The sequence below is a fragment of the Calypte anna genome, chromosome 22, assembly GCF_003957555.1.
Source record: "Calypte anna isolate BGI_N300 chromosome 22, bCalAnn1_v1.p, whole genome shotgun sequence".
Taxonomy (NCBI): Eukaryota; Metazoa; Chordata; class Aves; order Apodiformes; family Trochilidae; genus Calypte; species Calypte anna.
Window position 1 is genome coordinate 5,092,971 of NC_044267.1, and position 25,858 is coordinate 5,118,828.

The 25,858-nt window shown below is 50.9% G+C and overlaps 2 protein-coding genes and 1 long non-coding RNA gene across 3 annotated transcripts; 1 reads left to right on the forward strand and 2 right to left on the reverse strand.

Moving 5' to 3' along the window:
- Positions 1 to 296: 296 nt before the first annotated feature.
- On the reverse strand, positions 297 to 6,546 carry PRNP (prion protein). Its single transcript, XM_008500738.2, has 2 exons — positions 6,497 to 6,546; positions 297 to 3,150 (listed from the first exon to the last, which is right to left on the reverse strand). The coding sequence occupies exon 2, from the start codon at positions 3,146 to 3,148 to the stop codon at positions 2,351 to 2,353; it is 798 nt and encodes a 265-aa protein (XP_008498960.2). The 5' UTR covers positions 3,149 to 3,150; positions 6,497 to 6,546; the 3' UTR covers positions 297 to 2,350.
- Positions 6,547 to 10,050: 3,504 nt separating this feature from the next.
- LOC115599551 lies at positions 10,051 to 12,119 on the forward strand. The gene is made up of 4 exons (XR_003988492.1): positions 10,051 to 10,127; positions 10,218 to 10,512; positions 11,631 to 11,782; positions 11,881 to 12,119. It is a non-coding gene; the product is annotated as an uncharacterized LOC115599551 (long non-coding RNA).
- A 4,036-nt stretch (positions 12,120 to 16,155) lies between these two features.
- Positions 16,156 to 23,906, reverse strand: PROM2 (prominin 2). The gene is made up of 23 exons (XM_030464106.1): positions 23,519 to 23,906; positions 23,104 to 23,153; positions 22,807 to 23,009; positions 22,587 to 22,707; positions 22,326 to 22,389; positions 22,151 to 22,240; positions 21,845 to 22,044; positions 21,691 to 21,765; positions 21,540 to 21,603; positions 21,264 to 21,423; positions 20,985 to 21,137; positions 20,504 to 20,627; positions 19,506 to 19,597; positions 19,336 to 19,420; positions 19,065 to 19,211; positions 18,545 to 18,616; positions 18,378 to 18,470; positions 18,226 to 18,279; positions 17,756 to 17,836; positions 17,441 to 17,509; positions 17,211 to 17,300; positions 16,916 to 17,022; positions 16,156 to 16,828 (listed from the first exon to the last, which is right to left on the reverse strand). Exons 1-23 carry the CDS (start codon positions 23,733 to 23,735, stop codon positions 16,765 to 16,767), a joined length of 2,475 nt encoding a protein of 824 aa, XP_030319966.1. The 5' UTR covers positions 23,736 to 23,906; the 3' UTR covers positions 16,156 to 16,764.
- Between the last annotated feature and the right edge of the window lie 1,952 nt (positions 23,907 to 25,858).

Below are 25,858 nucleotides of genomic sequence, written 5' to 3' on the forward strand. Positions count from 1 at the left end.
AAGGAATATAAAAATAGTGGAATCCTGACTTTTTCTTTTCCTTGTTTTGGACACTACCTTCCAGCAGTATCCAAGGGCCTCTTTTAGTTTTTTGCCCCCCTCTCCAGTTGCTGCCCCACTTCCCAATAGTCAGCCCTAATGTGGTGATGCCTGGGAGCCAATTTCAAGCAAAAAATCTTTTTATATTTTGCTATTTCCGAGAAATTTTTTTTTTTCTTTTTTCTTTTTCCAAGCACCGACAGAAGCTCTGGATCTGTTATGAACCCCTCTGGGAGCAAGCTGCTTGCACTCAGTTATAATCATTATTTCCATTATTATTTATTAATTCTCTTAATTATTAATTTTATTTTGTTAGAATAGTGGATATTTTTTCTCTATTTTCCTGCCAAAAGTATGAAAGAAAGTCAGCTGGGATTTCCTTGCAGCATCACTGGAAGACCAAACTTCTGAGCATCCTTGTGGTTTTGCAGGGCAATAAATCACACTCTGAGGCTGCACAAACCAAACTGGTTCCAGGCTTGGTCTTCAGCTTCAAATTAAAGCACCATCCATAATCTCCAATCTGTTAATTGCGATTTTCAACCCTTATTATAGTCATCTAACGATGATGCTGGCTTAGAGAGATTTGGGGTTCGCAGTGGGGCTTAATGCCACTGGATTTTTTTAAATTTTTTTTTTTTTAATTTTTAAGATGGGGAGTAAATGGAAATATAAATGTGTGTTGACTCCTTGGAGTGGAAGAAATCCCCATCCCCAAGCAGCTCAGCCACTTGATTAACAATTATTTGTTGGCTGGGAGTGGAACGGAGGAGTGGGTGTAGAAAAAGTTACTAGAAATTGTGGGATTTGTGCCAAATTCTGTATGGGAAAAATGCAGGGAGAGGCAGGGAGACAAAGGCCACATCTGTCTGAGCTGTTGTGGGGACAAACAGGAGCTGTTGGAATGAAGGAGGCTGAGGGACAGCTTGGCTGCAGCCGTTTTAATTTTGTACCAGATGTTGAACACTTGGGTACCAGATCAGAATGAGAACTTTGGGGCGTGCAGAGTGACAGCTTTTACAAAACAGTCACGTATCACAAAGGCCAGGTTACCTCAAAGCCCTGCTTTTTGGGTGGATATCCTGAAAAATTTCATTTCTCTCTTTTTTTTTAAATATTTTCATATATTTATTTATTTATATATTTTTTCCACTTAGCTCCCACCGACGCACAAAATCCTTCTGACGGTGTCATTCAGTGTCTTGCAAAATAAGAAAGTGAACTAAAAGACACCAGGTAGAACAACTACAATTCAAGGTGTTCTCTTCAACAAGCCCAGTTCCACAGATGCTGCAGCGACGTCCTGAACACCACAAGCAAGATTTCCACAAATTCCTGATGAAACCAAATGGGTTTGGAAGCATCTCCCATCCCCCAGGCTTGGTTCCCCCCATGCTGTTTTCCCCAAACCATCTGATTTAGCTGATTTAAGCCTCTTGGTATGTGTTTGACCCCCTTGAACATCCTTTTTGTTGTGTTTTAACATCCTTAGGTCAGGGTGGTGAAGTCTGAGTGCGATGTGTCCCCACTGCGGCCTCCTAAAGAGCTTTTTCTTGGCTATGACACCCCAAGAGTTACGATTTTTGGGGTTTTTTTGAGCATTCAGCATCACTTTTTGCTTTTAGACAGAAAGACAGCGAGGCTCAAGAGACAGCAAAGCATTGTTGGGGTGAGGGGGTGTTTCAACCAAAACCCAGGCAGGGGGTTTGGCACAAAAAAACAAAAACAAAACCAAAAAAACCCGAACCAAAACAATTCATTTTCCTTTTGTGCCTTGCTGCCGGGGGTGTTTGTAGCTTGCGAGGTGCAGAGCAGGCAGGTCCATATATACAGGTGGGAAGGTGGATTTTAGGAGGAAAGGGTTGAAAATGGCAACTTGGCAGCTTGGTGCTTGAAAAGCCCAACTGTGAGCATCCTAAAATCCCTGCTGGGGAATCCAGGTATCCACAGAGTGCCCCAGGGAAAGGGGCTTTGGGGAGAAAAAAAAAGGGTAAGGAAAACCCTTCCTTGTGAGCAAAGAGCATTTTTTTTGGAAACTCTTGCAGGGATGCCATGGGCCAGCTGAGCTCCTTCCTCTCTGCTTGGGCCCTCTCAGGGTAGCCCCGAGGAGGAGTTGATGAAAACCATTATTTGGGGGTGGGGGACACCCAGCTCCATCACTTTCCAGCCACGCTCGGGGTGGAGAAGGAAATTTTCAGCTGGTTTCCTAAACCAGCGGCACTGGGGAGTGCGGGCGCCGCAAAGGCTCCTCGCCAAAAATTACCTCGAGCAAGACCATGGAGGGGGAGGCCGTGTGTGTCCCGGGGAAGCATCAGGGCATGGCGAAGAGGGGGAGGAGGAGGAGGAGGGCGGCAAGGGAGGTGTTGGCGAGGTGGAGCCTGATGCCCGAGGCCAGACGGTACTCGCGGTACTGCTGGATGCACATCTCTCGGATCACTTTGCTCACCACCTTGGTCTCCATCTCTGTCTCCGTTTGGTTGCCCCCCAGGGAGGCCTCTGAGGTGTTCTTCTTGGCGGCGGGGCCGATGTTGTATTCAGTGACGGTGATGTTGAAACAATCAGCAACAAAGACATCCTGAGGGACGGGGCCGCCGTAATCTTGGCGGTAATAAACCTGGTTGGGGTAGCGGGCTGCGTTCTGGTTCCACCAACGGTACTCATCGGGGCTGTCGAAGCGGGGCTGCATCCCTGACATCACCCGCCCCATGGCATAACCCCCCAGCCCTCCCACCACCGCCCCGGCCGCTGCCGCCCCAGCCACGTGCTTGAAGTTGGTCTTGGGTTTCGGAGGTTTCCAAGGTTTTTGGTTGTAGCTCCCTCCGCTCGATGGGTTGTAGCCTTGGCCCCAACCTGGGTTGTGGGGGTAGCCAGGGTTGTGAGGGTAGCCAGGGTTGTGGGGGTAGCCGGGGTTGTGGGGGTAGCTGGGGTTGTGGGGGTAGCCGGGGTTTTGGGGATAACCGGGCTGGCGGGGGTAACTGGGCTGGCGACTGCTGCCGGTGCCCCAACCACCGCCGCCGGGTTTGCCTTTGCCTTTCTTGGAGAAGGCGCCGGTGGTCCAGGTGCTGAGGAGCAGGGCCAGCAGGCAGGAGGTGACAAGGAGCCGGGCCATGGCTGGGGGACACAAGGAGAGGCAGAGTTAGGGGCAGGAAGCAGGGGCAGCACCAGGAACTCTGCCCTGGGTCCTGCGCCGTGGGAAACACCTGCCAAGGCTTGAGTCTGGTGGTGGGATGAATAGGTTTGGAGTGAAGGGCTTATTTTAAATATTATATATAGAGACATATATTTTTGTTTTTATAGGTATGTTTATAATTTGTAGATAGATTTATATTTTTATAGATAGATTTGTATTTTTATAGAGATACTTATACTTTTATAGAGATATGAATATTTTTAAAATATATTTTATATATAGATAGGTTTATAATTTGTACATATATTTATATTTTTAAATATACTTATATTTTATAGAGATATTTATACTTTTATAGAGATACGTATATTTTTATAAATATATTTTAAAATATATCTGTGTTTCTACTCTTCCCTTAAAGGTCCTCTGCTGGTGATAGCAATGTAAAGTAGGAAAAAAAAGAAACAAATGAACAAAAATAAGTGGGGGAAAAAAACAAAAAGCCTTTAGGAAAAATGCTGCACTTGGTTGGAAAAAAAAAAAACCTTCCTCCAACCTGCTATAAATGAGGTTTTTTGATGGGCAAGGATTGATGGGAAGACAAAGATCTGTGCCAGTCTCAAAGCTTTTGGGTACCAATATTGTCCTGGAGGATTATTTTTCCTTCCACAAAAGAATTAAATCCCCCATTTTTTGCCCAAGTTAATGTGCAACAGGCCTTGACCAAAGCCCAGCAGTTTTCGGGTTGAATGTTTTTAACAACATCTGCTGAGTCAGCGTTTTGCTCTTGGCATCCCAGCCCACGCCAGCCTCCTCCTTCCGTGGCTGCTGAGGATGAAATCTCATTTTAACCCCCCCGTTTCCCTCCCTGTCCATAACCCAGCCTGTATAACACCCTCCAGATCTGCAAATCCTTCACAAAGACTATTGGAAACCATCTCCCAAGCTGCAACAATCCCTTTGGATGACCACGCCACCCCAAGGAGCATCGAATTGTTGTTCCCCTCACATTTGACGTGACTCCCACCCCAGCAAAAGGCTTTTTCCATCCTTCCTGAGGCTGAGATCCCTCCCAGATCCCCTGGGATGCTGGAGAGAGCACAAAACATTCCCAGCAAAGCGTAGGTGGGCATTGTGCAATCTCTTCAGATGCTCTGGAAGCATTTTCTGGCTCAATTTGCAGCAAGGACTAATTAAGGCTTGGGTCCTGAGTGGGGTTTTGGGGTGGTTTTTGTTTTTTGGTTTTGGTTTGTTTGTTTATTTTGCATCAAGCAGTGAAGAGGAGGTGAATGAATTAAGAAGTGATGGTCACTCAGAAGCCCTGAACAGGAAAATGGGCAGGACAAACCCTGGTTAAGCCAGAAATACATCTGCTCCTCGCTAATGCTCCCTAAAAAGCAAATTATTCTCTCTCTGGGCTCAGATAATGATGTTCATTTTCTTTGCTGTCACAAAAATCTGGTCCAGAAATATTTGGACTTAATTAATTTAATGTCAGCGTTTTGGTTGGGTTTGTCAGATGGAGGTGGAATTAAAGAGCGGGGAAGGTGCAAGAGTTTGTTCCTTGTGCTGGGTCGGAAAAGAGGTGCAGGCTGGCTGCTTGTGAAAAAAAAACAGTCAAAAGGCAGGGCAAAAACTCAGGTGGAAGCATATTCCTCAGGCACTCAAAAAAAAAAAGGAGAGGGGAAGTAGCAAATTGGAAATTTTTTAATATATTTTTTTTAGATGTGGCTCCCCTCAAAGGGGAAAAAAATCAGGGAGGTTAAAAGTGGCAAAAATTCAGATGGAAGAATGGTCCTTGGCCTCTCAAAAATAAAATAAGGGTGGAAAAAGCAGCAAATTGGCAATTTTTAATTTTATTTCTTTTTAAGATGTAGCTCTCCAGAGGGTGGGAAAATCAGGGGGTTTAAAAGTTGCAAAAATTCAGATGGGCAAATGCTTGTTAGGCTCTTATAAAAAAATAGGGGGGAATCTGGCAATTTGGTTTTGGCTTTGTTTTTTTTTTAAATAATGTGGCTCCCCACAGGGTTAAAAATCAGGGGGCGTTAAAAGCAGCCAAAAGGTGTGGCAAAAATTCAGATGCGTGAAGGCTCTTGGGGCTGTAAAAAAAAGGGGGGGGGAAGCATCAAGTTGGTAATGTTTAATATTTTTATTAAGATGTGGCTCCCCACAAGGGGAGAAAAAAATCAAGGAGGTTATAATTGCGAATTTAATTTTTTTTTTTTTTTTTTTTTTTTTTTTTTAAGATATGGAGGAAAAACTCAACCCCTGGATAAAACCAGGTCAGGGCAAAGCCCTGGGGGATCTTTCAGCCCAGCACCACTGAGCTGTTCCTCCCTTTGCCAAATGAGCAGAGCAAAGCTCGGCTGCTCTTGTGCTGCTGATTCCCCAGCTCCTGAGCAGCTTCCCCCTGGATCCAGGTGGTCGTTGAGACCAACCTGTGAGCTCATCCAGGACTTTCCTCAGGTTTTCCCTCTGCTTGGAAAGAATATTCCTCACCATCTTCCCTATTATTAAACGATGTTGTTAGGTGGTTGGGTGCGGGTCTGTAGTTCCGTGCTTCTTTTTAACCTGCCTCCCCCAGGTTTTCCTCTCTGCAGGTGAATGGAGGCGTTTAGAAATTAATTGAGGTGATTTATTGATTTCTAAGGAGGGGAGGGGGGGGCTGATATCGAATTTCTTGGGGAAGAGGGAAGATCCTTCGAGCAGCGGCGGAAGCGGAAAATGGAGGATGTGAGGAGGACTCGGCAGCGGCAGCAGCAGCAGCAGCGCTGCCAAGAGCTTGGGTTGAGGCTTGGGGGGTGGGGGGGAAAAACCCAACCCCCTGCTGCCAAAATAATTATGGAAATCAACGCCTTAAGGTCCCCCAAGGCCGGGGGAATAAGGAAGGGAAGGAGAGATGAAGGTGTTCAGAATGGGAGTGTCAGGACCCTTCTGAACAGGTCTCGGCTTGTTGAAAAATCAGGCTCGGGGCTGTGGGGAAGGGGGTGTAGAAAATGCCACCTTTAGTTCTGACAAAGCCTCCCATTTTTTTCTTTTATTTAGCCTCTGAATAATTGGAAAGCAAATTTCTGGGAAAGGAAATCCACCGGGTAGCTCAAGGAGGGGTGAAAAATTCAGGTCTGTGCCTCAGCCCTGAGTAAACAAGCAGCAGCCAGAAGCTGCGCTTGTGATTTTAAGGCAGACTCAGCTCTTCCAAGCTGGGAAAATCTGATTTTAAGCAGTGAAGGCAGGGAAAGGAGGCCTCCATCCCCTGCACTGGTGTTAAAACCCCCTCGCCTCCCGATTTATTCCCCCCCGCAAATCCCATTTTTTCCCAACACTCACCAGCTGGAATCTCTCTGCTTGCCCGGCTCGAAGTGATTCAGCTTCAGCCGTGGAGGAATAAATAGCAAGAGGGAGGAGCTGGTTTCTGCACAGCCCAACCCTGTAAAGCAGCAGTCATCCTTTCCCAGGGAAAACACCCTCCTGGCATCCTGAAAAAAATCGGGGTTCACCCTCCAGCATTCCCCTCAGCAGAGAGGGGCACGGGAGCAACGCCAGCGAGGGGATGGGAGGTGGAAAAGGGCAGGACCTGGGGGGTTGAGTTGGGGAATGGTGATGGGATTGGGGGAGTTTAGGGCTGGTGTGGAGATTTTGGGGGAATTTGCATCACTTGGAGGGTTTATTTGGCAAATGTTGAGACCAGGGGAGGTTTGGAGGTGGTTTGGAAAAATCACAGCGCTCGGGTTGTTTGTTCGGGATTTATTGATGGGGTTGGAGAAGTTTGGAGCTGGTTTGGAAATGTGGGAAGACTGCAAGCCCTGGGGGGCAGCGGGGGGGTTATCTGGGAAATGTTGATGAAATCAGGTAAGTTTGGAGCTATTTTTTGAGAAATCCCAGTGCTTGGATGGTTTATTTGGGAAATACTGATGAAATTGGGGGAGCTTGGGGCTGGCGTGGAGATTTTGGAATGTTGCAGCACTTGGATGGTTTATTCTGGAAATGTTGATGGGGTTCGTGGGGTTTGGGGCTGGTTTGGAATTCCTGGCATTGGGGTTATAGGAAAGGCAGTGATGCTTTTAGCAACTGCCAGCTGCAGCTCTGAACCCCTTATCCTGTGAAACCAAGCGCTGCTCTGTTGATGGATAAAAAACAAAATAGGCTCAGAGCTCCAGAGGAAAGGATGAATTTGTCTTCCAAGGTTTCTCTGGTTCCAGAGCAGTAAAACTCACTCCTGCACAGAGTGGCTGAGCTTTATGTTGAGGCACCCTGATATTTAACAGGAGGAAACCTCCTGGACTGCAGTTAAAAATTCTATTGTATGTTCCTGCTGGGCTGGGGCTTTTATGGCCTTTTTTTTGGAGGGGCTGTGTGGATCCAGAGACCTAAAGACCAGGAAGGGGAGTTAAAGACCAGAAAGGGGAGTTATTCCCATCCTTTGGGGATAGGATGGATAAATAGTCCAGACAAGCTGGGATACTTGGGTGTGGGTCTGGGTACTTGGATGGGAGTTGGGAGATGAAAAGGAAGCTTAAAACAAATTGCACTGATTTCTGCATGGCAGAACCAAAACCCTCCTGAGGTTTTCCTGCCAGAAATAGCCAGGCCAGGACCCACCCCTGGACCACATGGCACATCTGGATGTAAAGAGGATTTCCTTCCAGATGCTCCATCTGATTGTTTATCCACTTGGATGGATTATATTAAAAATTTTATGCATACTAATTTCTGTCCAGCAGGGATATGGGCTGTGCTGGGTCATTGGCTGCAGCAGGGAGATCTCCATCTGAATTTCTGAAAGAGAAAATTAAATAGCAGGGCCAGGATTAAGGTCAGAGAGCCTGCTGAAGGGCTCTCCTGCCATACACAGGCATATTTATTTCATGCACAGGTGGCTCCTGCTTCCCTAGTTGTGTTTGAAGCTCTTCAGTGGGCTACATAAAATCCATGAAAAAATCCATAAAATACATTAAAAAAGAGAAATATAGCCCTGGGAAGGGAATGGTTGGGATTAATTCACCCATGGCTTCTAAAAATCAGGATTTATCCATGAGATTAAATTTCATATTATCTACCCAAAATACATAGAGCAATGCATTTCCATCGGAATCAATTTCTGGTCTTGTTTGGGGAACTCTCTTGCTTCCCAGCTGCAAAGCAGAGCACCCAGTTGACTTTTTCATTAATTTTTAATTCCTGGTGGAAATTAGCATCACTCAAACCACCCCAAGCAGTATTTCTTTGAGTGAGCCATGTGCCACATGGTTCCTTTGGCATCTCCAGGGTAAAATTTCTGAGGGCAGCAAGCCAAGAGCTGCATTGATCTGAGCTGGAGGTTTGGCCCTTCTTTAGCCACAGCTCAAGCAGCAATGGGGGAATGAAAGAAATAATGGGGAGATAAATGCAATGGGAGGTTCCTGCCATCTTAGAAAGCTTTAATGGGATGAGGTTTTTCTCTCATTTAAAAATAAATAAATACATTTTTTAAAATTATGACTTTGGTGTAATGGTGAGCTGGGAAAGGACCTGGGTTCACCTGACCCTGCTTCATTGCTTCTTATTGATTTTTTTTTTCCTTGGGTTTTCATTCATGCAGAATGATTTTTTTATTCACATAATTCTGGACTGGCTTGGAGAATTAGCTGAATTAGAGAGTTTGTGGGAGATTTACTGGGTCTGTGGGTAATTTGGTGGGGTTTGGAGGTAAAAATGAAGTCTTCCAACCTGTCCCCATGCTCCCTGGAGCTGGCAAAACAATCCAGGCTCACCCCATCTCACACCACATCTCACACTCCTAAAATAACATCTTTAAATCCTCCAAAGGAAAAACAAAAACAAAAACAAAAAACCCCTCTGTGTTCAGGGGACTTAATGAAATATATTTTGCAAAAACTTGGTTTGTTTTCTGTCTCCCCAAGGAAGTCTCTCAGAAGAAAAAAATCCTCACCTTGTTTTTTTCTTGAGAACGTGACATCTCCCTAATATTTGACTCCTGCCTCGACATGAGCAGGGAAAAGACAATTTGGGGAATAAGTGGGGTGATGGCAGCTATGGGGGACACTTGCTTCCTAACCTAAAGTGAAAATGCTTTAGTGTGTCATTAAAAAGTTGAAGTCTTCTTAGGGTATTTTGCATCTTTTTTTCAGTGGTGGGGGCTTCATTGCATGGGGTAAAGCTATGCTGGGACTTGCAGCCCTGCAGACTTCAAGATGGAGAAAATCTTTTCTGAGGGAAAAGAAAGGTCATTTTTGGCCCATTTTTAATAGAAAAAGGTTTTTCTTTGTGTTGCATAGTGATATTTTCCTGCAGCATGATTCTGGATTAAATTGCAGGAGAGGAAAGCGTGCTTCAGGGGTGACATTTCTCCTGGGCTCTTGGCAACCTGTAAAAGAAAAAAATATATAAATAAGAAAAAAAAGGTTTGAAAGGGGCCTGGAGGCAAAATCGGCAGGGACAGGACTTTTAATCCCCTCCCATCCAGGGTTACACCACCCACAGAGGTGGGGAGAAAAAGTCCTGGTGAGTCTCTAATACTGAGGGCATGTAAGGGCAAGAAGGACTTGCCAGGAGAGGAACCAAGGAGGAGGGAAAAAGTAAAAACACAACCCAAACTTTCCACCTTTCCATGTTTTTTCCATGTTTTCTCACCTTATGCTTCTCCTAGGATGGGTTTGGGTGGGTTTTTTGGTATTTATTTGGGGTTTTTCTTTAGACAGATACAGTTCTGTGCAGAGCTAGCATGGAAAAAATAAATCAGTTTATGAATATAAATCCCATTATGACTGCTCTAGTAAGCGAGCCTCCTTGCAGCCAGGGAGGGGTTTGTATTCCTCCCCCCCCCAATCTTCTTTCCTCACCACTGAGGTCTTTTTTTAGGTCACGGAGAGATGTGAGTCACAGGAACAGGTTCCTGCTGGTGGGAGGCTCCAGCAAGAGACCTTTGAAAGGGGCTTTAGGGGAAGAAAGCAACAAATAAGTAATTTTTTTCTTTTGCTCCAGAGATGAAGCTAGGTGCTTGAGGAAGTGGATTAACCAAATTAGTTTAATACTGATTTTTCTTCTGCAGGGACTGGCAACTGAGAGAAAAATATTAGAGGCCACGTGGACCATCCTGCTCTTTATTATTAGACGATTGTCTTAAAAAGGCTAAAAATGCTCATCCAGCTGCTGCAATTGGATTAAGGGTATCCATACCTCTGCTCCTGCTATTCCCAGCCTAAGCTCCTTATGGATGGGACCCTCCCTGCCTTCAGGCTGATGCCTTCCTGATGATACTCTGGGACTTTAGGAGACAACCTGGATAAGGAACAGCTCCCAGTAATGTGCCGTCCACCCCTCCCAGGTTTGTGGGCATCACCCAGGTGAGCTGGAAGATAAAACAACAGCTTTTATTTAAAAAAACAAACCCAAAAACTTTAAAACTCCTTTATTGAAAATAATTTTTCTTGTTGGGGTGAGAAAAAGAAGGGAAAAAATCAAGTTTGGGTATTTGAGCCTCCCTGGATTAATTGATGGGAAATGGGAGAAGTCTTGCTTGTCTGAGGAAGGAGTTTGGGTTTAGCCCAGCATTTGGGTTCAGAATAACTCTGTCCCAGGCCACGCTGTGCCTCGGGGCTGAACAATTCCCTGCTGTGTCTGGGGAGGAGGCAGAAAGGGCTCCTTATCTCCTTCCTCCTCAATACAGCTCCTGTTTTTCTGACAGGCATCAACAACTCTTCTAAAACCCCACTTCTCCTCTATAAAGCCAAGGGAACAAATAACTTCCCCAGCCATGGCATAATCCAGTTTCCCAGAAATTCCCTGCCTGGAGCGTTACCACTTGGCTCCTTCACAGGAAAAGCTGAATATTGGTATTTTTTTTCCCCTTCAGCACAGGGTTTTTAACACATGACTCACCTCTAGGCTTCCCTTTGCCTCTCCTCCCCCCCACCCCCCTCCCCCCCACACACACTTATTTTTAACTTGCAATCCCCTTCAGAAGACTTTCTGAGATCAGGAGGTGACATAACACAGCTGAGCTGAGGTCACCATCTTAAAAATAAACCTGAGCACATCCAGGATGGGCAAAAATGCTCCCATTTTCATTGTTTTGACATCAGTCATCCCTGCCAGACTTGGATTTCATTCCAGGGAATTATTCCCACCTGGGAATGTGTCAGCTGGGTGTCAGGAGTTTGCAGGAGTGTGCTGAAATCCTGGCTGATGGGTTTAAACCTCGTGTTCCGCAGGCAAGAAGCGGCTTCTCTCAGAGGTGGGATGGGTAGAGGGATCCCTGGGGATTTCCCATCTGGGGAAAAAGGCAGGAGAAATGAGTTGTCCCAGTAGGAAAATGGGCTGGGGAGTGAGATGGGAAAAACTGAAGCCCTGGAAATAAAAAGTCAAGCAATAGACTGAAATGAGGACTGGGTTGGAGGTGGAGAAATATTTAAAAGAAGTATTAAATTTTATTTTTAGTGACACATTTTTCTTTTATATACAGAATTTTGGTCCAGGTCTTAGCCTTGTTTATACACCTGAGAAGCACTGGAGCTTTCACATCCCCTGACCTGGTTTCTAACCCATGTACTCAGGAGGATGAGATGATTAAACCCAACTTATGAAACACTCGTGCAAATCCTCTTAGCTCAGCCAGTGAGTATGTTTCCACCCCAGTTTTTTCCTCCTAGAAAGGGTTCCCAGGACTGAGATTTCATCCCTTTTTTTTTTTTTTTTTTTTTTTTTTCCCCAAGCATAAATGAGAGTAAGACCAACTGGGCTTGGGAAACGTGTACCCACAGGAGAAACTGGGCCTGATTTTTCACCATTAAGGGGGTTTTAATCTATTGAAAATTTTTGTGGGTGATGTGCACTTTCCATCTGTTTTTTGGAGCATGTTCCAGCTGCGATGGTGACCCAAGATGTTGTGTGACTCAGTCAAAAGCTTTTCTTTCCCCTAAAGCAACAAATTAAATGTTCTTTATGAAGCTTATGCTGATCAAGTTGCTATTTTATACCGAAGAGAGATTATACACCAAATATTCAGGCATTATTTGTCAAATCTGCTCTATACATTTCATTTTCCACCCTTTTCTCTTGGAAGGGGACCTGTTGATGGGGAAAAGCTTTACCATTGCCTGCGTGGGAGCAAAAACCAAGGCAATAATCCCTGTCTGGCATGAGGAAAAGCCTGGGGAGAGAGGAGGCTGCTGGGAAGCTGCTTGTGTAGAGTTGTCATGGGCACAGTGCTCTCTGTAGCCATCTCCATGGCTACCTCAGGGATGGAAAGGATAGAGAAAAAGCTTCAGCACCACAAATTCTTTCTCTCTGGTGTAAATAAGTGCTGCTTGGTCTCTGCTAAGAAGGTTCCCTCCAGGGATGACAGCTGGTTTTCAGCCAGAGCTTGAAGGCACTGGAGATTTTTTTTTTTTTTTTTTTTTTTTTTTATTATTTTTTTATTTTTTTATTTTTTTTCATAAATAAAAGCAAAGATTTGTAGCATCTCCCCTGAGGTATTTCCAGAGCAGATGGGATAGGTTACAAGAGCACAATGTACTTGGGGTTGTTATTTTACTCACCCTTCGGCAGCATGATGGAAAGCCCCAGAAAATATTCCTGCTTCTGACCTGAGATCATGCTATGGGGGTGGCTGCCTTCAGAAATCAAGCTGGGTCTGGATATGGAAGTTGAATTTTGACCAGGGTGTGGAAAAGGAAGCATTTTACTACGAGGTCTTTTCCCCAACCAGCCATTTTTTGGGGCTAAACAGCCAAGATGATGCACAATAGGTCTATAATATAGCCTGGAGTGGAGATGTTCCACTACTCCAAAGCCACCTCCCAATGGTCAATGCTGTGGCTTGCAGCCTGTGTGGGGAAAGCCAGGGTGACAAAAATCCTGGTAAACCTGAGCAGAGGGATTGATTTCCAAGGGAAGAAGCCCACAGGCTTTTCAGGGCTTGGGATTTGCCACCATCTCCATGCCACCAAGAGCTAAGAAACCAGAGGTGTCACCCCCAGGCTGCAAAGTGTTTTATCTAGTGATGCTTGGAGAGGACAAGAAAATGATTTAGAAGATGATGAAAACAAACCCTGCTATGAACCCACCTGGGGGAGCAGCACTGGAGGACAAACCCCAGCCTGAGCAGTGATGTTTTGCTCCAGTGAGGGCCAAAGAGAGAATTTTTTTTTTTTTCCAGTTATCCCTAAAGCTGTGTCTGGTGGAACAACCCAACCCGAAAGTAGCCTTTTCCCAGCAGCTCCAGTGACCTTGGCCTCTGGCTTGTTTTGCAGCACATTTCTCAGCAAGCCCAGAGGGAGAGCATAATGATCAAAGGACAGAAACTGGAGGAAATTAATTCTGTATTTACAGCAAAGGGTCAGGACCAGCTGCTTATCCTGAGCTGGGGGGCAAATTGTTCACGCCAGGCTTGGTGCAAGGAGGTTTCCTGAGAGCAAAGCCCCACCTGCAGCAGTTAAACAGCAAAATATAATTGGCATTCATAATATAACAGTTTCTTTTTCCCAATCTGTTTTCTTGTCCATGTTCTGGCCTGGAGTATCTATGTGGTCCAAAATATTTTTGTGGTGTTGATGCTCCAAGGAGTTTGTCATGGTAAAAATAAAAGAAGAGGAAGCAAAGCTTCTGAGACTTGATTTCTGCCAAAGCTTTGGGAGCTTGGGTTGTTCTGAGAAGGATTCATTAGGTCAAAAAAAAAGAAAGGAAAATTTGATATAATGATGGCAATTCCTTGTCTGAAATTAAATAAAGATGAGAATTGGGGTCTTCTTGCTCCCTCACAAATGGCTGGAGTTCTCCTGCCCAAACATCTAAAAAAATTAACAATCTGGGGACTGGGTTAGGAACAAAGTTTTGAACAATTCTTCACAGCAGCTGTTTCATAGTGAAGTTTTTCTGAGCTGTTTTTTCAGCAGATGATGAGAAAAGCAGATGGAGGAGGTCATGGGTCCTTTTCCTGGCAAAGAAAAAAAAGGAGGATGGAGCTCTTGAAAAATGGGAAGAAAATAACAAAAAGGAAATGATACAACAATAGCAAACCTGGACACTATTTTAATTCCAGAAATAGGCTGGTTCTGACAGAACTGGCTGCAAACACTTTTTCCTGTAGTTGTCCTTAATTCTGGGAATACAGGAGAGCAATTTATGTCTTGAAATAGGTGTTGGTGGGGAACAACACCTGAGCTGAGCAGAGCTACTGGCTCTGAGTCACAAAGAGCTGAGAATGCCACTGCCCTCCAGCCTTTGAATTATTAATATCTGATATTTATTAATTATAGAGGTCTCTTGGGGTCGCTGGGTCAAGCAGGAGGGAGATGTGCTGGATGAGGTGCTGCAGGAGTTGAATTTCAAGAGAGGAGGAGATGTGATGGGGTTTAATCAACACCAGTGAAGTCCCTATAACTACACAGACCATGGATCCCAGACAAGCCATGAGAGGAAAACCCAGTTTTCACCCCAAAATACAACACCCAGGAGCTGGAAACGGGCTAATTTGTCTTTAATTGATCAATATAAGCAGGGGGAAAGGTGTGCTGGCCTATGCCTCTCAGAGGGACCCTTTGGGGAGGCATCGGGGTTATAAACTGTGGCCTTGCATGAGGAATCATTATCCAGCTTGTCCCTGGTTTATTTTATTTTTTTCCCCTAAAAAATTAAGTGCCCTTTAGTTGGTTTGGGACCATTTTCTGGATCGTTTGTTGGTGATTTGCTATTCACATGGAGCTGCAACCACTCATATTTTTAATCCAACTCCCAGGCAAGAAACAAACCTGGCAGCAGTGACAACACAGATTTGTACTATACATTTATTTGGGGGGGGAATTTATCTGTTAGTTATTGCTTAGTGTCTGCCTATCTGTTATTTATTGTGACTCAGCCAGAAGAAATAACTTAGGAAGAAGAACTAGCTGAATTGGGCCAGTTTGCAAATTTGTATAATTTTTTAATCAGCTAAACAAGTATTACTGCATTTATGGGAGATAATCCCTTTGCTCTTGTGCACCACATAGCGGGAATCATTCAAAACGTCGCAATAGTGTTGAGAGGAGCTTTTATCAATGAGGCAGAGCTTTCAGCTTGGTTTATCACAGAATTCCATGCTTGTAATCCTTGAAACAACACTGAGCTGGGAGCAGAGGAGTCACAGATGGATTTTCTGATTGAATCCCAGGTACCACCCTCAATTCTCCCCTGACCCCACAATACTCCATTTTTAAAGCTGTTTTTTGCAGGTGACACCACTCAATAGTTCCTAGATGGGCTGAAGACCCCTTGGGCATGGGGGTTCCTGCAGAAAACCTTTGGGCTTCAGCTCCCCAAACCCCTTTGCTTTGAAAGCATTTGCAGTGCTGACCTCTGCAGGTAAAACCTGCAAGGAACCAGCTGGCTGGAGGCAGCAATAACCTAAATAATGCATAAAACGGGCATTTTAGACATTATTGCTGGCTGAGGGTTAGCAGTAGCTTTTTAATAATGCATTAAAATCTTCTCTTGCCGGTTAGACAGCAGGGAGTGTTTTAGTGAGGGAAATACCGGGAAACCCTTCTTTGCTTGGAACCATCTGTCCAGATTTTGTAAATAATTTGCTGACCAGAGAATGCGGTTTGAAACCGGGGAGGGGATGGGGAGCGGGGGGGGGATGTGAAGGATTAAAATCCTAAGAATTTAATTTCACACCGGGAGTCCGAGGCATTCCCCCTGGGCTTCCTCCAGGAACTACTCCCGACACTCGACCTCTAATTAAGCTCTAATTAACAGCACCTTGCTAATACGGGGGTGTTCGGAGCATCCCCCAAGGTCCGGAGCTCCGCCCAAGGCCTCCGAGCTTCCCCATCCCCGGCCTCCCCTCAGCCCCAGCGGGCCCGGAGCCCGCCCAGCCCCGGCACCGCCTCAGCCTCCTCCCCCAGGTCTTCTCGCACAAATCCCGGCCCGGGGGACTCGTCGGCCACGGTTTTTTCACCCCCCGGCAAAGCCGATCACGGCCCGGACCAAAGGGCAGACCCCGGCTCTGGACCCGGCACTTCCGAAGCCATGGAGCTAGCGGGCCGGGTTCGTGCTGCTCCCGCCGGGCCTGAACGGGTTTCCTGAGGAAAAAGGATAGCGGCGAAATAAAACAGGTGCTGGTGGGGTTGGGTGGAGAGGACTTTAATGTGCTCCTGCCGGGGGTCCTGGGTTGCGGGGAGGCACTGTGGGGCAGCGGGTGGGTGTCCTTCCCTGTGGGGTCTGTGAGGGGAGCACTGGATGCTGGCAAGAGCTGTGAGGAACCTTTCTTTCCCTGTGCCCTGGATCAGCCAGGCTCTGGAAGCATTCCTGATGGGTGCTCAGCCCCCAAAGGTGGTGGAAGAAGAGACATTGGAGGGACTGGAGGACACTGGAGCCCCACAGAGCATGGGGATGCCTGGGAAGGATGCTCAGACCCTGAAGGACACTGAGGAAGTGATGCCAGAAGGACCTGGAGCCCCACCGAGCATGGAGATGTGTGCCCCATGTCTGGGAAGGATGCTCAGACATGGAGGAAGAGATGTCAGAGGGACCCAGAGCCCTAAAGCACGTGGACACAAGTTTAATGGGAGCTCTTGGGGCACAGGGCATGCTGCTTCACCCCACAGACCCCTGTCCTAGAGCTTGAGCGCGGTGACACGGGGGATGTGGAAGGGACAGGTCTCCTCTGACCCTGTAGAGCTGCAGAAGGAATGGGGAAAAACATTAAGGGGTTAGGAAGGAGCCCAAATCTCCTTTCCTTGCATCCTCCCCTGTGCCCGTCCTTACATGAGCCGGTTGCGGATGGGGCGGAAGTGTTCGGTGAGCCTGATGGCGAAGATGATGTTGGGGATAAGGAAGAAGGTGCAGCACCCCAGGCTGAACCAGAAAGCATTCTGCAAGGAAAGAGCAGGGGCATTCCCACTGAGCTGCACCAGGGAGCTCTGGAGGAGTCTGGGGAGTCCTGTGGTGGCTGGTCCAGGGCTGATAGAAGTCCCAGTCGCCCCGAATGAATGCTGGGTGGTGGTTGAGTGCTGCACCACACAGGTCCCCACCGGACCCCCATGAAGGGTGCGATTCTTACCCAGGGGTCAGCGATGCGGTCACACAGGATCACCCGCCCGTTGTCCAGGGCTGTGGCGAGCGGCTGGCACGAGGCCACATCCTCCCTCAGCTGCAATAAGGAGTGGAGATGAGGCATGACCCCACTCCTGGCTCAGGGGAATGCATCTGGCTGCCTTGGGGCCTTGCACGTGGCATCTGGAGGGGCTCCTGGCCCTGCAGAATCCCCTGCGTGGCACAGGCAGGACTTACCGTCTGCCCGACCCAGTTGAGGTACTGTGTGAAGTAGCGCAGCTCCTTCCTCGTGAAGCAGCCGATCTCCTGGGCAGAAGGAAGGAGGCATGGGGGAATCACAGAATTATTGAGGCTGGAAAAGACCTCTGAGATTGTCAAGTCCAGCCTGTGACAGACACTGCACTTCCCAGCCCTGTTCTAGCCAGCTCTGGGCTAAATGTCAGGCTTGGAAATGATGGCTGGAACCTTCAGGTGCTCTTGCAGTTCCTTGTTCTCGCTCTTTCTTTGTGCCTGTGGGGAATTTTGTTGTAGCCCCCAAAAGCTAATCCTCACCTGCCGGAGGATCTGCTGGGCTTGCAAGGGCAGCCGGGCTTCCACTGAGGCTGTGGTGGCCAGCGTCGTCTTCACCCGCTCCTGGGGAAGCACAGGAAGGGCAGAGCATCCTTAGAGCCCCGAGAAGCAGGGTGGGTACCCCAGGGGTGCTGGGAGTTGGGTCTAATTGCTGGAGAGCAGGGAAAGAGGGACCTGCCCTGAGCAGATAAACCTCCTGGTTAGGGAGGGCAGGTGAGATCAAATGCTGTGGGATGGTTCTGAGGTGCCCTGGTTGCTGCAGGGGGATTTCTGACTCACAGCAGCAAATCAAAGTACTAAAGGAGACTGATTTCCCCCCCCCTCCCTGGGTGGCATTTTTCCTGGCTCTCCCATCACCCTGTAACTGGATTCTGGAGGCTCTGGCAGGTGGGACCCAGGAGGCACCTTTTTTTTTTTTTTTTTTTTTTGAGCTGGAAGAAACCACCAAGTACCTGGAGATGTGGTGCCAAGCGGGAGAGGAACTGGACACTTTCCCCCAGCTTTGCCTGTGGGACAAGGAGGTGAGAAGAGTGCAAAAGCCCCCGCCCCCTCTTTCATGGGGACACCACCCCCACCATGAGCCACCAGACCCTCACAGACTCACCACCAAAGCCTCCTGTGATTGGACTGTGGAGTTTTGCATCTGCCACAGGGCCTGGGCCTCAGTGGCCAGGCGCCCTGCCACTGTGCTGTTCCTCTGCCAGGGGACACAGCAGGGTGAGAATGTCCCCTTGGGGCTCAGACACCCCCACTGCCTGCCCTGCTGCTCACCTGCATTTTCTGCAGTCCCTCAAGGTTCCTTGCCAAGCCAGGGAGGCTGGTTTGCACTATGGGGTTTTTCATCTGGGGGAAGATAGAGTTGGTCACCGCCCAGAATCCAGCCCTGGAAGCTGATCCCAGTGTGCCTGGGCCACATGCTGCCCACGACAGAGGGAACCAGCTCCTCATGATCATCCCTACAAGAGTGTCCCTTTGCCTACAAGAAAGCTGGGGTAGGGCTTTTTACATGGGTGTGTAGGGGAGGACAAGGAGAAATGGTTTCAGACTTGAAGAGGGGAGATTGATATTGGACATTAGGAATACTTTCCTGTGAGGGTGCTGAGCCCCTGGTTGCCCAGGGAAGCTGTGGCTGCCCCATCCCTGGCAGTGTTGAAGGTTGGATGGGGCTTGGAGCACAGGGAGCGCAGGGCTGGTGGAAGGGGTCCCTGACCATGGCAGGGGGATTGGAACTGGATGAGCTTTAAGGTCCCTTCCAACCCAACCCATTCTGTGATCCTCATCCCCCCCTCACCTCCTCCTGGAAGCTCCCATAGTCCACCTCATCCAGGCCACTGCGGGCGAAGGTCTCCAGGTCCTGTCTGCCCTCGCTGCGCAGGAGCCGCACCTCACCCAGCTCGGCCGTGAAGTCCCCCAGGCGCTTCTGGAACCCCGCTGTGTACTGCAGGGGTGAGGTGAGGGCCAGGCTGCAAGGCTGGGGCCAGGCACCTCCATCCCAGTAACCCCAGTGAAGCTCCTGTATCCTCACGCCATTCCCAGAAGCTCCGGCTGGAGCCAGCCCTCACCTTGGGGTTTTTCAGGTGTTCATCCAGGTCGTAGGACCTGTCGAGCTGCAGCACCTCCCACAGCCCTGCGCCGCTCTTGCACTCCCTGGGAGGCAAAGGGGGGGTGGTGAGATGCCCCTGAATCAGCCCTGTGACACGGGGGGACAGGGGTGGGCTCCTGGTGCACCCACCGGTATGCAGTGCTGAGGTTGGAATCCCTCCTGAGGTTGAGCTGGTGGGTGAGGTTCATGGATGGAGGCAGGTTCCCAGGGGTGTCAATGAACTGGGCCAAACAAGAGGCAAAACAGAGGGTCAAGGGCAATCACAGACATGCCCAGCAATTATTTTGGGGGTGCTCTGCCCTCACAGGTGTGTCCTGGCGTTCTCCATCCCAGCCAGAGCTGATCTTCTCTTTGTTTTTTTGGGAGTTCTTTGGATTTGTTTGTTGTTTTTTTTTAATTTAGAATCCCAATTGCAGAGCCTTCCTGGGCAGGGTTCAGAGGAAAAGCAGCAGACAGCCCTGTACAGGGACCTGTGTCATGGGACAAGCCCTGATCCCATTCCTGACTCTGCTCCCAGCCCCACTGCAGCCTGCCACTGCTCCCAGCACTCCAGAGATCCCTGAGGACTGCAGGACAGGGGTCCTTCAAGTAGGAACTTCATCAATTCAAGTGAATTAACTGCATGAGGGCAATTATAGCAACCTTCCAATATCTGAAGGGTGCCCACAAGAAAGTTGGGGTAGGGCTTTTGCCACCGGTGTATAGTGAGACGATGAGGGGAAATAGTTTCAAACCTGAAGAGGGGAGGATATAAGGAAAGAGGTTGGATATAAGGAAAAAATTCCTTAATTTGAGGGTGGTGAGGCACTAGAACAGGTTGCCCAATGAAATTGTGGCTGTCCCCTCACTGGCAGTGTTCAAGGCCAGGTTGGATGAGACCTTGAGCAACCTTGTCTAGATAAGAGGCATCCCTGCCATCTCCCTGGTTGGAGTAGATGATCTCTGAGGTCCCTCCAGACCTAAGCCATTCTATGATGCAAATCCAAACACCTAATCTTAAACTTTATCTTGTTTAGGATGTGGCTTTTCCAGGTGGGGTTTAGGGTGAGAACACAGGGCGTTTGGGGGCATTTTGGTGCATGCAAGCAGAGATTTGTAGGGCCATGCATGGATGCTTGGTCACCTACCTTATAAATCTCCTGGTTGACCCAATTCCTGCAAACCAGCGTCTGGATATTGCCCCCAACCAGGAAGGTGGCAAAAACCAAGAGGGTGAGGAGCCAGGAGAACAGGAAAGCCAGTCCCACGCCACTGAAAGAGGGAGAGGAGGTGCTGGTGGTGGCTTTGCAGACCCAAATGGGCAGAAAAAGCCTGTGAGGACCTGCCCTGGCTGGCTGCAGCCCTGCGGCTCCTTCCTGTGCCCAGGCACGCCTGGGAAGGGAGCGGGGTGTGCTGGGCAGCGGGGCTGGGATGTGGGAGCTGCCAGCTCCAAGGGAGGAGCAGCTTCTCCCAAACCCGCCGGCGCAGGCAGTGGCTTCAAAAGATTTCCACCTCAGCCAGCTCTGGGTTCCTCCCTTGGCTTTGCCCCTCTGGTTTGGTTTTTTTTTGTTGGGGGAGTTGGAGATGGCAGCAGCTCCCCCTGCCCCAGGTCACCAGAGAGATGCTTACACCAGGAGTAACTTTGCACCAGCTTCTCCTCGGCACTCGTAGTCACTTGGGTCCTCCCTCTTGGAGAGCCCGTAAGCCCCCAGGGCCATCCCTGTCACGTTGCAGGTGAGGATGAGGAGGATGATGGAGCACAGCACGGTGCCTGCGATCCACCTGGAAGAAAGAGCAGCAGGGCACAGCCTCGAGATACGGGGTGGATGCACCAGCTGGGGACCAGGGGAGTTCTCAGCACCCATCTCTGCTGCACCCCCTGCATCCCTTCGTGCTCCCGGGTGTCACCTGTAGTGCTCGAAGTGCTTCACCGCCCGCAGGTAGGGCTGACTCCTGTCCTCTGCCCGTAGCAGGGCTTGGCTGACCGGCTGGGTGTACTCGGGTAGGGGGAAGCCATCAGCAATGGACTGCACCTTCTCTGTCACACGGGCCATCTCCTCCCGAAGATCTGCGAGGCCAAGGGCATGCTGGAGAGGCAGATTGTCCCCACGTCCCACCACAAGTCCCCACACTGGGATTCACCCCACAGAGGGTGTTTCTGCTCGCTCCATCTGTCCCGCTCACCTTGGATGACCTGTGCCATCCTCTCCACAGCCAGCTCTGGGATGGAGTTGAAGGTGCCATTGCCCTGTGAGGTAAGACAAGGTGCTGAGTGGCTTGGCCAGGGCTTGCCACCAGCACCACCACCTCCTTCTTCCCCCCCAACCCCTCCAACCTGGCGAATCATCTCCGCAAAGTCACTGCGGGGCAGACCGGCCAACGCCTTCAAAACCTTCTCCACCGACGGCACCTTGAGGGTGGAAGAAGCGACCCATGAACCTCGGGGGCTGCCAAGGGGGTGACGCTGGGCCACCAGCACCCCATCCCACCTTGCCGTAGTCAGCTCCCAGCTTCAGGCTCTGTGCCCTGCCCAGGACGCTGGCGCAGGAGGTGCAGCGCGGGTCGTCCAGCAGCTCGACCACGCGGCGCCGCCGCTCCCGCAACGCCGGCTCCAGCTCGGCCCGCGCCGACGCCAGCGCCCGCGCCGTCTTGTCGAGAATCTGTAAATGGTGCAGCGAGGTCTGTAGGTCTTAAAGAGAAAGCCCAGGGCTAGTTCACGCTGCTTCATTCGGCTGTCCCAGCTCTCCGGCCAGGCTCCAGCACCCACCCCGGGGGAGAACCGCGCTCGGCTCTACCTCCGGCCCTGTCCTGCAGGTCCAACAACGCCGTGTAGGTCATGGCCTTCAGCTGCGTGTGGATGGAGAGCCCCACGCTCCGGCTGAGCCCTGCAAGGCATTGAGCCCTCCCTCGATATCTCGTCCCCTTGGGAAGCTCAGGATGATGCCTGCCGCTGCCCGGCACGGTGCTTACCACCCAGGTCAGAGATGATCTGCTGTCGAGGCACTTCAAACTGGTCTACCACCATCTGCACGCCCTGCGAGGAGAGAGGAGCCGGTCGGCCGGGGCTGGCAACCGCCGGGAGGGGAGGAAGCCCCACGTTGCTATTCAAAATACATCTTCAGTGAAGCAGCTCCACCTTCCCTCGCCTACCAAACTGCTCCAGGAGGCAAACCCGACCATCCCAGGGCTACACCCCGTGCCCGGGGCAGGGGAGGTCACTTGTGGACCCACCTGAGGGACGTTGGCGATGTGCTGCCGCAGGGTGCGCAGGGTGGCCGGCACGGCCCCCAGCCCTGGCTCCATCTGTGCCTGCACCCTCTGGCTGGTCACTAAGGCACAAATGACGCTGATCCTGCCGGGGACAAGCGGGAGGTGACGGAGCTCCCTGGTAGAGCCACCCATCCCCCTGTGACCGCCATTTCCCACCCACCCTGGGGTGAGGGGGACTCACAGGATGAGGAGGGAGGTGAGGGACAGGCAGGCCAGCAGGCAGTGGCGGCGGCAGCCCAGGGAGCGCCGGTGGGCACGGAGGCGGCCCCCGCACCGCCGGCGGCTCCGGCAGTAGCAGAAGCACATCCCGGCCACCGGCATGGCCACGGTGAAGAGCAGGGCCACCGCGGCGCAGACAACGTAACCCAGCTCATACTGCACCACCTACGTGACGGGAGAGCCTGGCTGGCACCGATGCACCCGGTTTTTGGGGTGCTCCAGGTGTCCCGACCCTGGGGATCCCCACGTCCTGGCTCACCTGTGATGTCCGCACGGAGCCGGGATCGTTCAGGGCTGCTCTGAGCAGCTCTGCAAAAGAAACCGTGGCACCAGTAAATGGGATCCCACTGATGCACCCGCCCCCCACCTTCCCTGGGGAGTGGGTGCAGGATGGAGGCAGGACCCTGCTCCATGAGGTGACACAGATCGCCCCCGAGCAGCTCCAGACACAGGGAACACGGCCAGCCAAACCCTGGTGGTCCCAGCACACGTGGTGGTGGGATCCTGGCACCCATGGCAGCGGGATTGTGGCAGAATGGTCTCCCAGTACCCTTAGCAATGGGATCCCAGCACCCATGCTGGTGGGGTCCCAGCACCTGTGGTGATGAGATCCAAGCACCCATGCTGGTGGGATCCTGGAACTCGTGGTGCTCGGATCCCATCTTGGGGCTCACCTGTGGGCAGAGGGTTTTGCTGGATGAGGTCCAGGCAGCTCCGGACGAGGCCGTAGAGGGGATCGAGCGAGCTAGGCACCCGGTGCAGCGCCGGCACTCGAATCTCGGCGTGCGTGTCGGTGAAGCGGAGGACACCCCCGGGGCTGGCGATGTGACACTGGTGAGTGCTGGCGGGACGCAGTAGCGCCCAAGCCAGCAGCAACCCGGCCGCTCGCATGGTTTCGGCGGCGAGGTGGGAGCCGAGGGGCTCCGTCAGGCTGCGAGCGGGCGGAGGGGCATGCTCGGCTCCGAATGGGTCTGTCCCAGCTCCGGCAAACCTGCCTGACGGGTCAGGCTCCGCTCAAAGCCCAGACGCTGCCGTGGCTTGTTCTCCCCACGGGCTCCCCGGGGCGGCTGGGCTTGGCGTGGAGGCGGTTCCCAAACTATCCCAGGCCTGTTTCGCAACCCCTGAGCATCCCTGAGTCACCCCCACGGGGGCTCCGCGGTCAAGGCTGTTCCCAAAATTGATGGCTAAGAACCTCCCGGGGTTTTCTGGAGAGAGAGGACTCTCTCACCTCGGGCTGGAGGGTGCTTGTCCCCACCGCTGCCACCTGGGGAGGAGAGAGTTGGGGTTTGGGCATGGCTCAGGGGGTGGAAAGGTCTTTGCGGGTTGATCCCGTATCCCTTCGGGGCTGAATCACCCTTTGGAAAAGCATCCGGAGCCGTGGGACAGCTGGACTGGCAACCCTCAGGTGGGTCTCCAAGAGGCTGAGAAAGTAAAGAGAAAACTTGGGGACAGACACGGCAATGGACAGGAACCCCTGGCTGGGGAGCAGGAATCATGAGATGAGTTTTCCGGGCTCAGCCGGTCCCTGCCTCACACCCCCAGGCAGCCCCGGCTCCTTCCCAGGGTGGGATCCTGTTCCTCATCATGGACCCAGCGCTTAATTACAGGCTTTACTTGAAACGAGGGAGGTTCAACCTGATTTCCCCGGCGTGGGGTGGGATGGGAGCAGCCCCCCCTCTGCCCAGGCGGCCCCGGGGCTCCCCAGGAGCCGGGCCAGTCGAGCCGGCCCTGCCCATGCCTCCCTCCTCCCGGCGCTGCTGCTCATCCCTGCGGGGTTTTTTCCTCCTAATTTTTGTCACAAGCCGGCATCATCTTTCCAAGCCAGGCACGGGATGCTGTTTCCCATCACACTCTTGGGAATGAGGAAACTGGAAAATCCTGCCCTGGCGTGGCTGGGTCCCCGTTCTGGGACAAAACTCCCAGGGATGGGGAAATGTGGAGTGGGAAAAGTGATCGAGGTGCTGTGGCCACCTGTGGTGTCACCAGGGTGGTGATGGTGGCACCAAGTGATGATGGTTTCCCCATCCCCATCATGGTTTCCCATGCCAACAATTTCCCATCCCAACCATGATATTTTGGGGGTGATTTTTGTGTCCAAGGAGAAGGGTTGGGGGTGGCTTTGGTGTCCTGCCACGGGGATGGGGACAGGGGGGGACAGAGGGACTTAGGGTACTTTGGGGGTGGTTTTGTCTTCTCCATGGAGAAACTGGCTCCCAACCATGGCGGAACTGTCCTGGGGTGTCCCCTGGGGGGGATTCCTGAGGTACCAGGAATGGTAGAGATGCTTGTGCCAGGGGTGTTGGTACCAGGATGGGGAGGGGATGGTGGTACTGGAGATGCTGGAATCAGCGTGGGGTGGGGATGCCGGTACTGGGGAAACTGGTATCAAGGTAGGGATGTTAGTACCAGTACTGGTGCAGAGTGGGGGTGCCTGTCCTGGGCTGGTGATGCTGGTGCTGGAGTGAAGCAGGGTGCTGGGACTTGTACCAGGACAGTGATGCTCTTTCTGGTACTGGGAAGGTGATTCTGTTACTGGGAAGGTGATGCTGGTATTGGGGTGGTGATACTGGAACGAGGGCAGTGTTGCTGGTACTGGGGTGGTGATACTGGTGCTGGTACTGAGGCAGTGCTGCTGTTACTGGTACCGGAATGGTGACACTTGAACTGGGGCAGTGCTGCGGGAACTGGGATGGTGATACTGGTACTGAGGTGAAGCAGGGTGCTGGTACCGGGACAGTGACGCTTGTACCAGTACTGGGAAGATGATTCTGTTACTGGAAATGTGATGCTGGAACTGGTACTGGGGGAGTGATGGTGTGACTGAGATGGTGCTGCTGGTACTGGGCTGGTGACACAAGCACGGCGCTGGTAACGCAAGAACTGGGATGCTGACGTAGGCACCGAGTGGTGACGTAGCACGGGGCGGTGACAGCGCGGAGGGTTCCGGAGCTGTTGTGCCCGTCCCTCGCCGCTAGGGGGCGCCACAGCCTCGGACACGGTCGATGAGGGCGTGG

Coding starts and splice junctions, on each gene's coding strand:
- PRNP (XM_008500738.2), bottom strand. CDS start 3,148: ATGGCCCGGCTCCTTGTCACCTCCTGCCTGCTGGCCCTGCTCCTCAGC.
- PROM2 (XM_030464106.1), bottom strand. CDS start 23,735: ATGCGAGCGGCCGGGTTGCTGCTGGCTTGGGCGCTACTGCGTCCCGCC. Junction 22,045..22,150: donor CCTGCAGGACAGGGCCGGAG/GTAGAGCCGAGC, acceptor TTTCTCTTTAAG/ACCTACAGACCTCGCTGCAC. Junction 19,421..19,505: donor AACCTCAGCACTGCATACCG/GTGGGTGCACCA, acceptor TTTGCCTCCCAG/GGAGTGCAAGAGCGGCGCAG.